This window comes from Podarcis muralis, chromosome 10 (genome assembly GCF_964188315.1).
Source record: "Podarcis muralis chromosome 10, rPodMur119.hap1.1, whole genome shotgun sequence".
Taxonomy (NCBI): Eukaryota; Metazoa; Chordata; class Lepidosauria; order Squamata; family Lacertidae; genus Podarcis; species Podarcis muralis.
Window position 1 is genome coordinate 402969 of NC_135664.1, and position 12299 is coordinate 415267.

The 12299-nt window shown below is 48.3% G+C and overlaps 1 protein-coding gene across 1 annotated transcript; it reads right to left on the minus strand.

Annotated features, from left to right (window-relative positions):
• Positions 1-486: 486 nt before the first annotated feature.
• Positions 487-1655, minus strand: LOC144329082 (uncharacterized). The gene has a single exon (XM_077935589.1). It carries the CDS (start codon positions 1414-1416, stop codon positions 487-489), a length of 930 nt encoding a protein of 309 aa, XP_077791715.1. The 5' UTR covers positions 1417-1655.
• Positions 1656-12299: the final 10644 nt, after the last annotated feature.

The following is a 12299-nucleotide window of genomic DNA, read 5'->3' on the forward strand; positions in this document are numbered from 1 at the left end:
TCCCTGCTTGACCAATTTATCCAGCTCTGCTTCGATCTTGGGTTGCAGTGCAAATGGCACTCGCCTTGGTTTGAGTCGGATTGGGGCCACCCCAGGGTCCAATTCGAAGTCAACTGGGGGCCCTTTATAACAACCCAGTTTTCCATTAAAGAGACCAGCAAATTCTTTGCATAATGCCTCGCTCATCTCAGGGCAGGTTTGGATTGAATTAAGCCCTGATATACTCAGTCCCAGGGCGGGGAACCAGTCAGTGCCCAGGAGACTGGGGCGACTGCCCTTCGCAATCACCAGTTTGAGTACCGCCTGTTTGTCCCGGAACTGTACTCTCACGGCACACATTCCCATGACCTGGATGCGGCCCGCTGAGTATGACTGCAAAGTTGCCGGGAAGGGCTCCAGAGGGGGCAACTTACCCCTGGGGAAGAATGTCCTCGCGGTCTGGTCCGACACGATAGTGAATCCAGATCCGGAGTCCACCTCCATGTCTCACAGCTGACCCTCAATCTTCACCTTGACGTGTGCCTTGCCTTGCGCTGGAAGCTGCACGACCCTCCCGTTGATCTCCGTTACGTAGTGGCAGTCCTTTAGAACATGGTTTGCTGTGGGCGGTCTGCGATGCTCCAGTCTAGGTGCTCCTGTCGCTCCCAACGCCGCCAATCTACAGACCCTGGCGATGTGACCTGTCTTCCCGCACGTCCGGCACATAGCATCCCGGAAACGACAACTCTTCCGCTCATGGTTTCCGCCACAACCAGGGCACCTGCCTCGGTGATCTTTGTGCACTGTGCAGGCCTGACGCACTGACTCTACCCCACGGACTGGGCTCTGGCTCGGAGTAGCCTCTAGCTCGTCCATGGCATGCGCAACTTCTATCTGTGGCTTAGGGGCCTTGCGACTGGCATCAAGCTCCTCTCTTTCATAATTCTCCGTGGCGGTGGCCTCCTTCAAGGCTGAAGCAAGGGTAACCTCTTCTTTAGCCACGATGCGTCTTCTGGCTTTCTTGCTGCTCAGACCACCGATAAACCGATCCAGGAGAGTCTCTTCCAGATCTTGGAAGTCGCAGTGCTGAGCGAGCTTCCGCAGTTCAGCTAGAAATGCAGATACAGACTCCCCAGCACGCTGCTGCCTCTTATGAAACTCCATCCGCCGGGCCATCTTGGTCTCAGTAGGCGCCAAATGGCTTGTTAGGCAGGCAAGAATATCTTTGAGAGATGTCTCACTTAGCTTCGCTGGAGCAAGCAATGCCTTGGCCAGCTTGAAGGTCTCAGGCCCACAGTAGCTCAGGAATGTGGCCCTTCTTTTGCTGGCATCGGTGATCCCTTGAGCCACTGCGAAGAACTCGAAGCGTTCGACGTAGTCTTCCCACGTGTAGGGCTCTGATGGCTGGAAGGGCTCCAATACCCTTGGACTCTCCATGGTCCTGTGGGCAGGGTCGTCTTCTCAGCTGGCCAGTGAGTCTTGTTCTTAGCTACAATCCGGACTCTGAGGCAGGGCTGCGTTTAACCGCTCCTCAGCATTCCGGATCCCACCTTCGTCGCCAGTTGTTGTGACGTGGGGTTTGTGATTTCAGCTCTCTTGACATAATATGCTGGAGACAGTTCTCTAGTAACACTTCTTTATTACAGCAAACAAGACTAAGACCTGAGGAGGGGAGAGCTACATATATAGGGACAGAGAACTAGCTAGAAAGGATACATTTAGGAGGGAACAATATCAGGCAATCACAGTCCTGCCTTTTGGAGGAAACCATTAAGACAGAGGATCCAAATACAGCAGCTTAAATGAACCAATAGTAGCTGTACCCTCTGGAACCAAAAGGCAGTTACTTTACCCTAATGCACATACAGACAATAATACTACAGATATAAAATCCTTTGACTCAATACACAACAGTATTCAGCTCACAGTAGCGAGGAATGAAAGTTCCCCCACAATATCTGCTTTATATACATTATTTACACAATGGGCTGCACGTGATTGGCTAATTCTGGGATTCTCCTGTAGGCCAATCATGTTGTGGATTCACTTCCACCTGGAGCTGGATTGGGTGGCTCCTGCGGACCAATCAGACTGCTGCATGTTGGATCCTATTCAACTCAGTACATAACATCCCCACAAACCACCCCCAAATTCCCCAGCATAGGAATAGTGTGAGTGGAGGCTGGGTGCACCACATTGGAGACCCCAGGCGGAGTAGTAGAGGAATCTCATCCTTTACTTCCACACAAGGGTGACAGGCCAAATCATCTGTCAGGATAGATATGGTGGCCACGATTTCGCTGAAAACCCGATGTCTTAGGATTCACAACAAAGCAACGGCAAACACCTGCTAAAGACCCCCTGAAATGTTTGGCAGCGAAAACCCCACATTTCATGGCACCCCCAAAAATGAGCCTTTGGTGCCCTAACTCACAGGATCCCAATTTCTCCAGAAGTCAGACGTTGTCCAATTCACTCCAAAGCGGCGCCAAACACCCAGAGAATGCCCCCTGCAAGGTTTGGGGGTGAAAACACTACATTTCACATCGCCCCACAAAATGAGCCATCGACGCCGTAACCCACATGGTTGTCAGGGGCTGGACTGAGGAGGAATGGTGGGAGCCCCCCCCTCTCGAGGACCTGCTCCACAACTCCAATTTATAAAGATTATAATCCAAGTTAACGAGATCTTCTTGCAATTAGAGGTCAAGAGATATGTAAAAGTCAGTGCTTTATATGATTCAGCCACATGGTGGAGCAATACACAAAGATTAAAGAAGCCATGATAGCCAGTTCTGAAAAGCTGGGATGGTTTGTGTCTTCAAAGGCATGGCAGTGTGGCTTGAAGTTAATGACTTGTAACACCTCACAGTCATCATCATCATATAATAATAATAATAATAATAATAATAATAATAATAATAATAATAATAATTTATTATTATTATTTATACCCAGCCACTCTGGGCGGCTTCCAACAAAATATTAAAATAAAATAGTTTGTCAAACATTCAAAGCTTCCCAGAACAGGGCTGCCTTCAGATGTCTTCTAAATGTCAGGTAGCTGTTTATCTCTCTGACATCTGGTGGGAGGGGGTTCCACAGGGCAGGCACCACTACCCTGTAACTTGGCTTCTCGTAGGGAGGGAACCGCCAAAAGGCCCTCAGCGCTGGACCTCAGTGTCCAGGCAGAATGATGGGGGTTGAGGCGCTCCTTCAGGTATACTGGGCCGAGGCCGTTTAGGGCTTTAAAGGTCAGCACCAACACTTTGAATTGTGCCCGGAAACATACTGAGAGCCAATGTAGGTCTTGGGGGCCACTCCCAGTCACCAGTCTAGCTGCCACATTCTGGATTAGTTGTAGTTTCCGGGTCACCTTCAAAGGTAGCCCCACGTAGAGCGCATTGCAGTAGTCCAAGCAGGAGATAACCAGAGCATGCACCCCTCTGGCGAGGCAATCCGCAGGCAGATAGGGTCTCAGCCTGCGTACTAGATGAAGCTGGTCAACAGCTGCCCTGGACACAGAATTGACCTGCGCCTCCATGGACACCATGAACTGAAAGGTCCCGGGGGTGTTACCCTGAGCCTCAGTCACAAGGAATGTGCAGCAGCAGAAAATGGTAATGCTGTTCTAGATTGCATCTATGGAAGTCCAGGGTCCTGATGAAACAAAGTCCAAGTCCTACTCTCTCCTACCTTGGTCAGGCCACCCCTGGAGTCCTGTGTCCAGTTCTGGGCACCATCCTTTAAGAAGGATGTTGACAAGCTGGAATGTGTGCAGAGGAGGGCAACCAAGACAACCAAGGGTCTGGAAACTAAGATTGAAGAGAAACACTGGAAGGAGCTGGGGAGGTTTGGCCTGGAAAAGAGGAAACTGAGAGGAGATCTGACAGCCATCTTCCAATATCTTAAGGGCTGTCACATGGAAGAGGGAACAAGCTTCTTTTCTCCTGCTCTAGACGGTAGGACTCGAACCCATGGATTCAAGTTATAAGGAAGGAGATTCCAACTAAACATTCATAAAAACTTTCTGACAGTAAGGGCAGTTTGGCATTGGAACAGATTCCCATGAGAGGTGGTGGACTCTCCTTCCTTGGAGGTTACTAAGCAGAGGTTGGATGGCCGTCTGCCATGGATGCTTTTGCTGAGATTGCTGCATCACAGGGGGTTGGACTAGATGACCCTTGGTGTCCCTTCCAGCTATAAGTTTCTATGATTCTATGAAATTGATCTGGATTAATGACAGCCATCCACCAGTTTCATATGCAAAACTGCTTCCCACCCCACCCCCTTACTGATTAATATATATAAAAAATACATTAAAGTAGACAAATAATAACTTACAAAAAGGATCAATAAACGTGTCACCTTTATTATATAAACTGTTATCATAATCACATGTTAGAATTTCTTTTGTGAATGAAATAAAATGGTTTCAATCAGTTTTTAATAACCAACAATCAAATGTAGTGCTTGGGGTACAGCTTAGATCAATTCCCCAGATGTTCAGTGTCCAGGGGTTCAGTGCCTGGCACCCAGAAACTCATGGCAAAGGGGAGTCTGGCACCAAGTAACTCATAACATTTCACTTCCTTGCAAGCTAAGGAAAGCTGTTGATTGGCAGAAGACACTGGGCAGAAACAGAAAGAAACAGGGGGATGAGGGGGTCTAAGGGTGAAGTCCTGCTCCTGTCCATCCTAATACTGGACAGTTGATTACAGGATGTTGAGAAGGGTCATTTTTTACTATGAATTGAGAAACAGCAGCCATAGTCTAGGCCAGGAGTGTTTTTCCTTGGTGACACCGCCATGTTGAAAAGTGTGTGTTTGCAAGGTGTTTCCTGTCCTGTCCAGAAATGCACTGTGCTGGATGAAGCCAGCTCTAGATCCTTCCTAAATAAAAAAAATAAAAACCCACTGGAAGATATATTTGAAAAATTAATGTTAAGGGGAACAATTCACATTGTTAAGCAAGGTAGCTAAAGCAACAGGGTCAGGGCCTCCATTGTGACACGTCCCCCTGCTGAGTGACTTGGCTGAGGACTTTGGGAAGAGCAACTATTTGAGGATAGTTCAGGAGAAAGGAGGTGGTTTGTGAGAAGTAATGATGTTTTCCGGCAAAATAAAGATTTCTTCTTCTTGAGTGTAAGTAGGATGTCTAATTCTTTCTGCATTCTGCTTCTTTTGCTCTCCCTCAAGATTTAGAAACATAGGGCAGTAAGGCAGATCTGGAAAAAGCCTAGGTAAAGGTACAGGTACCCCTGACCGTTAGGTCCAGTCGCGGACGACTCTAGGGTTGCGCGCTCATCTCGCTCTATAGGCTGAGGGAGCCGGCGTACAGCTTCCGGGTCATGTGGCCAGGATGACGAAGCCGCTTCTGGCAAAAGCAGAGCAGTGCACGGAAAGGCTGTTTACCTTCCCGACAGAACGGCACCTACCGTATTTTCCGCTCTATAGGACGCACCGGACCATAAGACGCACCGGATTATAGGAGGGGGAGAACAGGGGGGGGATTCTCTCCCTCTCTGCTCAGTGTCCCTTCAGCGAAGTGGCAGGAGAAACGGAGCCCCTTCGATTTCTCCTCCCGCTTCACTGAAGGGGCGCTGCGCAGAGAGGGAAAACTGTGCACCGACCCCTCTCGCTCTCCAGGCTTCAGGCGGCTATCAGCAAGCCTTCTGAGTGCAGCGGGAACTCCTGCTGCGCTTGGAAGGCTTACGGATAGCTGCCTGAAGCCCCCAGAGCACAGCCTTTGAAGCCTCCGCAGAGCAGCGGGCTGAAGGCACCCCGCTGCCCTGCGGAGACTTTGTGCAGCCATCCCCAAGCTAGAACAGTGAGACGGAGCACCGCGCAATGAGCTCCGCCTCACTGTTCTGGCTTCGGGGACGGCCTTTGAAGCCTCCGCAGGGCGGCAGGGTGCCTTCACCCCGCTGCCCTGCGGAGGCTTTGCGCAGCTAACCCCAAGCTAGAACAGCGAGACGGAGCGCTGCGCAGCGATCCTTCTGCCTGCTCTGGCTTTGGGCTTAGCTGCGCAGCCTGCATTCACTCCATAGGGCGCACACAAATTTTCCCTTAATTTTTGTTTTTTTTATACTATATTTTTTATTAGCAAACCAATCAAATCACATTAGTTCCAAATTACAAAACCGAATTTTAAATTTTGGTTGGGGGTACCCATGCTTCGAGCTCAGAAAGGGATCCAATCATCTCTTATTTCTGCTGCTTTGATCATTTCCCCTTAATTTTTGGAGGGGGAAAAGTGCGTCCTATAGAGTGAAAAATACGGTATTTATCTACTTCCACTTTCGAACTGCTAGGTGACTTCAGATGGCTATCCGCAAGCCTTCGAAGTACAGCGGGAACTCCTGCTGCGCTTCGAAAGCTTGCGGATAGCTGCCTGAAGCCAACGGGTGCAGCCTTTGAAGCCTCTGCAGAGCAGCGGGGTGAAGGCACCCCACTGTCCTGCGGAGGCTTTGCGCAGCCATCCCCAAGCTAGAACAGTGAGACGGAGCGCTGCGCAGCGCTCCGCCTCACTGTTCTGGCTTCGGGGACGGCCTTTGAAGCCTTCGCAGGGCAGCAGGGGGGCTTCACCCTGCTGCCCTGCGGAGGCTTTGCGCAGCTAACCCCAAGCTAGAACAGCGAGACGGAGCGCTGCGCAGCGCTCCTTCTGCCTGCTCTGGCTTTGGGCTTAGCTGCGCAGCCTGCATTCACTCCATAGGGCGCACACATATTTTCCCTTAATTTTTGTTTTTTTTATAATATATTTTTTATTAGCAAACCAATCAAATCACATTAGTTCCAAATTACAAAACCGAATTTTAAATTTTTGTTGGGGTTACCCATGCTTTGAGCTCTTAAAGGGATCCAATCATCTCTTATTTCTGCTGCTTTGATCATTTCCCCTTAATTTTTGGAGGGGGGAAATTGCGTCCTATAGAGCGAAAAATACGGTATTTATCTACTTCCACTTTGTGCTTTCGAACTGCTAGGTTGGCAGGTGCTGGGACCGAGCAGCGGGAGCTCACCCCGTCGCGGGGATTTGAACTGCCGACCTTCTGATCAGCCAGCCCTAGGCTCTGTGGCCACCCGTGTCCCTACAGAAAAAGCCTATCGCAGACCAAATCCCCCTTCCAAACCTGGTATGTAAGGGCTTCCGCTTTTTCCGCCCTCCGTTGTGGATGTGCTTCGCGGGTTCTCCGCGCCTAGCAGCTGTTAGAGGGAACTTTGGGGGGCAACGCGGAGGCTACACGACCCCCAAAAAGGCTCTGGGCGTGGCCCAGGGTTGACATTGTCCGGCAGTGTCAAAAAAGGAACCCTTCGAAGCCCACGTCCTAACCAGGAGGTGAGTCGACAGAGAGTACCTAGACGCAAGGACACGAGCAATCCTCAGCAGCAAGCCTCAAAGTCCCAAAGGGTAAGAACGGCAGCTAACAAGGAGAGCTTGAGGAGAAGAGGGTCTGTGAGACTTATTTATACAAACTGAACTGCTCAGAAACAGACCCGAAAGACTAGCACATAAAGAGTAAAGAACGGGAGATTTTATCTTAAACATATTGGAAATCTTTCTCATTATACGTAACCATAAGCAAAGATTTCTCTAACAAGTACCAGTAAGAAAAGGAAGACAGATTCAAATTTCACTCTGCAGCTGCAGTAGTAGCCCATTAAAAGAAGCGGAATTCAAGGACTTAACTTGTTTTTTACTTTGAAGTGGCGTGAGCCCAGCAAAAGAGACTGAGTTAAAAGACTTGGATTGTCAGCGCTGTTTGTGGTAAAAGAGTGGAAGTTACTGGAAAACAAAGGTAAAAGAGAAGGCAACACTTTTAATATTGAACTTATATTAAACACTAACCTATAAAGATGGCAAAGATGGCATAGCATGGTCTAGGAGAAACGGCTGGACTAATTGGAGAATCGGGAAGAGAAGAAAAGTGGCGAAAGGAGGGGCAGAACTGCACAAAAGAGGAAAGGGACTATAAAATTAAAGATGAGCATCTTTAGTTTGTTTCGTACAAAGATTACCATAATAAAGGACCAAAGTGGTAAGGACCTAACAGAAGCAGAAGACATCAAGAAGAGGTGGCAAGAATACACAGAGGAATTATACCATAAAGATATGGATGTCTCGTACACCCCAGGTAGTGTGGTTGACCTTGAGCCAGACATCCTGGAAAGTGAAGTCAAATGGGCCTTAGAAAGCACTGCAAATAACAAGGCCAGTGGAAGTGATGGTATTCCAGTTGAACTATTTAAAATTTTAAAAGATGATGCTGTTAAGGTGCTACACTCAATATGCCAGCAAATTTGGAAAACTCAGCAGTGGCCAGAAGATTGGAGAAGATCAGTCTACATCCCAATCCCAAAGAAGGGCAGTGCCAAAGAATGCTCCAACTACCGCACAATTGCACTCATTTCACACGCTAGCAAGGTTATGCTTAAAATTCTACAAGGAAGGCTCAAGCAGTATGTGGATCGAGAACTCCCAGAAGTGCAAGCTGGATTTAGAAGAGGCAGAGGAACCAGAGACCAAATTGCAAACATGCGCTGGATTATGGAGAAAGCTAGAGAGTTCCAGAAAGACATCTACTTCTGCTTCATTGACTATGCAAAAGCCTTTGACTGTGTCGACCACAGCAAACTATGGCAAGTTCTTAAAGAAATGGGAGTGCCTGATCACCTCATCTGTCTCCTGAGAAATCTCTATGTGGGACAAGAAGCTACAGTTAGAACTGGATATGGAACAACTGATTGGTTCAAAATTGGGAAAGGAGTACGACAAGGCTGTATTTTGTCTCCCTGCTTATTTAATTTATATGCAGAATACATCATGCGAAAGGCTGGGCTGGATGAATCCCAAGCTGGAATTAAGATTGCCGGAAGAAATATCAACAACCTCAGATATGCAGATGACACAACCTTGATGGCAGAAAGTGAGGAGGAATTAAAGAACCTTTTAATGAGGGTGAAAGAGGAGAGCGCAAAATATGGTCTGAAGCTCAACATCAAAAAAACGAAGATCATGGCCACTGGTCCCATCACCTCCTGGCAAATAGAAGGGGAAGAAATGGAGGCAGTGAGAGATTTTACTTTCTTGGGCTCCATGATCACTGCAGATGGTGACAGCAGCCACGAAATTAAAAGACGCCTGCTTCTTGGGAGAAGGGCAATGACAGGCCTAGACAGCATCTTGAGAAGTAGCGACGTCACCTTGCCAACAAAGGTCCGTATAGTTAAAGCCATGGTTTTCCCAGTAGTGATGTATGGAAGTGAGAGCTGGACCATAAAGAAGGCTGATCGCCGAAGAATTGATGCTTTTGAATTATGGTGCTGGAGAAGACTCTTGAGAGTCCCATGGACTGCAAGAAGATCAAACGCATCCATTCTTAAGGAAATCAGCCCTGAGTGCTCACTGGAAGGACAGATCGTGAAGCTGAGGCTCCAGTACTTTGGCCACCTCATGAGAAGAGAAGACTCCCTGGAGAAGACACTGATGTTGGGAAAGATGGAGGGCACAAGGAGAAGGGGGCGACAGAGGACGAGATGGTTGGATAGTGTTTTCGAGGTTACCAGCATGAGTTTGACCAAACTGCGGGAGGTAGTGGAGGACAGAGGTGCCTGGCATGCTCTGGTCCATGGGGTCACGAAGAGTCGGACACGACTAAACGACTAAACAACAACATCTTTAGTTTGAGGAGGTAGTTTGTGAGAAAGGAAATACGTTTTCTGGTGTAATGAAGAGACTTTCTTCATATAAAGTATAAGTAGGATTCCTAATTCCTTCTGCATTCTGTTTCTTTTACTATCCCTCAAGATTCAGAAACATAGGGAACCAAGTCATGGTTAGATTAGTTTATAAAGATTGGCTGCGTGAGCTGCTGGTCTCCTGCTGTCACGTGCCAAAGATCCATCCCCTGGTCTGTGAGGAGGAGGAGGAAGAGATATTGGAAGAGAAATGGGAGGATGAAGTGATGGTTATGAAGATCAGAAGGAATCTTTAGTGAAGGTGAAAACAATTTATGTAAGACCAAGCGACCAGGGGATGGATGCCACCGATATATAGATGGGGAGTGTTGATCTTTGTTCTTGAGGAACAGGGAGGCCAGAGAGAATCTGGATCACTGGGATGGGGGGAGGCAGCTCCCTGATTCAAGAAGAGTTCAGGGATGGGATGAGGAAGGGAGGAAGGGAGAATAACGCAAGCCACCTGGAGATCCTTGCAGGAAAGATGGGCCATCAATGTAGTAATCAATGAAAAAATTAAGAATTCTTTCTCTTCATTTCTCTTCATTTCTCTTCATTTCTCTTCATTTCTCTTCATTTCTCTTCATTTCTCTTCATTTCTCTTCATTTCTCTTCATTTCTCTTCATTTCTCTTCATTTCTCTTCCAGGCAGCGATAGCAGTGAGGCCAGCAACTCCAGTACAGCTCTACGCCTCTCCAAGACCCAGTTCTCCCTTCGCTCCAAACCCAAGTATCTAAATAAATAAATAATAGGGATGCGGGTGGCGCTGTGGGTTAAACCACAGAGCCTAGGACTTGCCTATCAGAAGGCTGGCGGTTCGAATCCCCACAACGGAGTGAACTCCCGTTGCTCGGTCCCTGCTCCTGCCAACCTAGCAGTTCGAAAGCACGTCAAAGTGCAAGTAGATCAATAGGTACCGCTACGGCGGGAAGGTAAAGGGCGTTTCCGTGCGCTGCTCTGGTTCAGAAGCAGCTTAGTCATGCTGGCCACATGACCCGGAAGCTGTACATGACCGGTCCACCAATAAAGCGAGATGAGCGCCGCAACCCCAGAGTCGGCCACAACTGGACCTAATGGTCAGGGGTCCCTTTACCTTTATATATTTCAAAAACACTATGAGTCTCCAGTGTGGTCTCTCGTCACAAGGAGACCACACTTTATAAAGAGGCAACCTTTCAAACTTCTTATAAATGGAAACTGGGGAAAGCCCCCTCCAAAAGAATAGACTGTGCCCAGTGACTAGCTGATCCACATGCCTGTTCAGTTGACGCTCTAGATGCCTACTCAGTTGTTCTCCAAGGCTGTTGAAAGAGAGAATGGCCAGTGTGGCAGGCTGTGCGAGCTGCTGGCCTCCTGCTGTCGTGCCCCTAAAATCCACCCCCTGGTCTGCGAGGAGGAGGAGGAAGAGATATTGGAAGAGAAATGGAATGAGGAAGTAAATGTAATTAAAGAAAGGGAGAATAGCGTAAGCCACCTGGAGATCCTTGAAGGAAAGATGGGTTGTCAACATAATAATAAATGGAAAGATTAAAAATATTTTCTCTTCTTCTCTCTTCCGGGCAGCGACAGCAGTGAGGCCAGCAACTCCAGCACAGATCTCCCTCCCCACCAAGACCCAGTCCCCCCCTTCCCCACAAACCCAAATAGAAAAATAAAATAAAAATCATCATCATCATCATTATTCTAATCAAGTTCCTTTACAAACATGCTATTCTGTGATCATCCTTTTATCCTAGGTGGTGCTTTTTCCTACGTTTGTGAGCATGAGTGGAAATCCTGAGTCTCGCTGCAGGAGTCGACAGTTTGGCTCCTTCCCTTGTTGTTGCTCCTAGATGGAACTGCGCATGTGCGAAGACAAGACAGAGACTTCCAAACTGGATCAATAAACGTGTCACCCGTTGTCTGAAAACCATTGTCCTAATCACATGCCAGATTGTCTTTTGTGAATGAAATAAAATTCTTTCAAATAGTTTTTTAATGTTGGCATTTGTCTGTCTTGAGAAGCAATGGAGTGCGCCTCCAGGGGTGAGGTCAAAAGTCAAGCAACGGTGTCAGCAGTCCCAAAGTGACCTCTCCAGGGAGCAAGACTGGGCAGTGTGTCTGGAGGTCCAGGGCTTCCCAGATGACAAGACTCCCTCTCTTGGCTTTGCAGATGTGTCTCCAAGGAAAGCAGAGTTAGGCACCAGTTGGGCTGCAGGAGATGTCAGAAGGGGTTGTAAACGGCGCCATCCAACCGCCTGAGGGACTCCAATCCAGATTTGTGTAGGCTTTACTCCTTAGCCTTTTCAGCTCCCAAAGATATCCCACAAGGCAAATTAGGATCAGAGTTTTCCTTCTCCTCGATGGGCTATCTTTATAGGTGGATGAGCCCCATCTGCCCCTCACTTCCCTCCACAGCATTGCAGAAACCACCTTCTTGACCACTGGGCCCACGCTTGGTCTTGTCCGCTCAATCTTCTGGAGCCTGTCTTGGCACACAGGGGAAGTTCCTGAGCATTTGAGACTCTTTGGCTGCTCTCACCTGGTTTAGGTGGCCAGTCAAACCGTTCCCAGGATGTGGCCTCTGTCACATGCTGACCGTT

Coding starts and splice junctions, on each gene's coding strand:
- LOC144329082 (XM_077935589.1), bottom strand. CDS start 1,416: ATGGAGAGTCCAAGGGTATTGGAGCCCTTCCAGCCATCAGAGCCCTAC.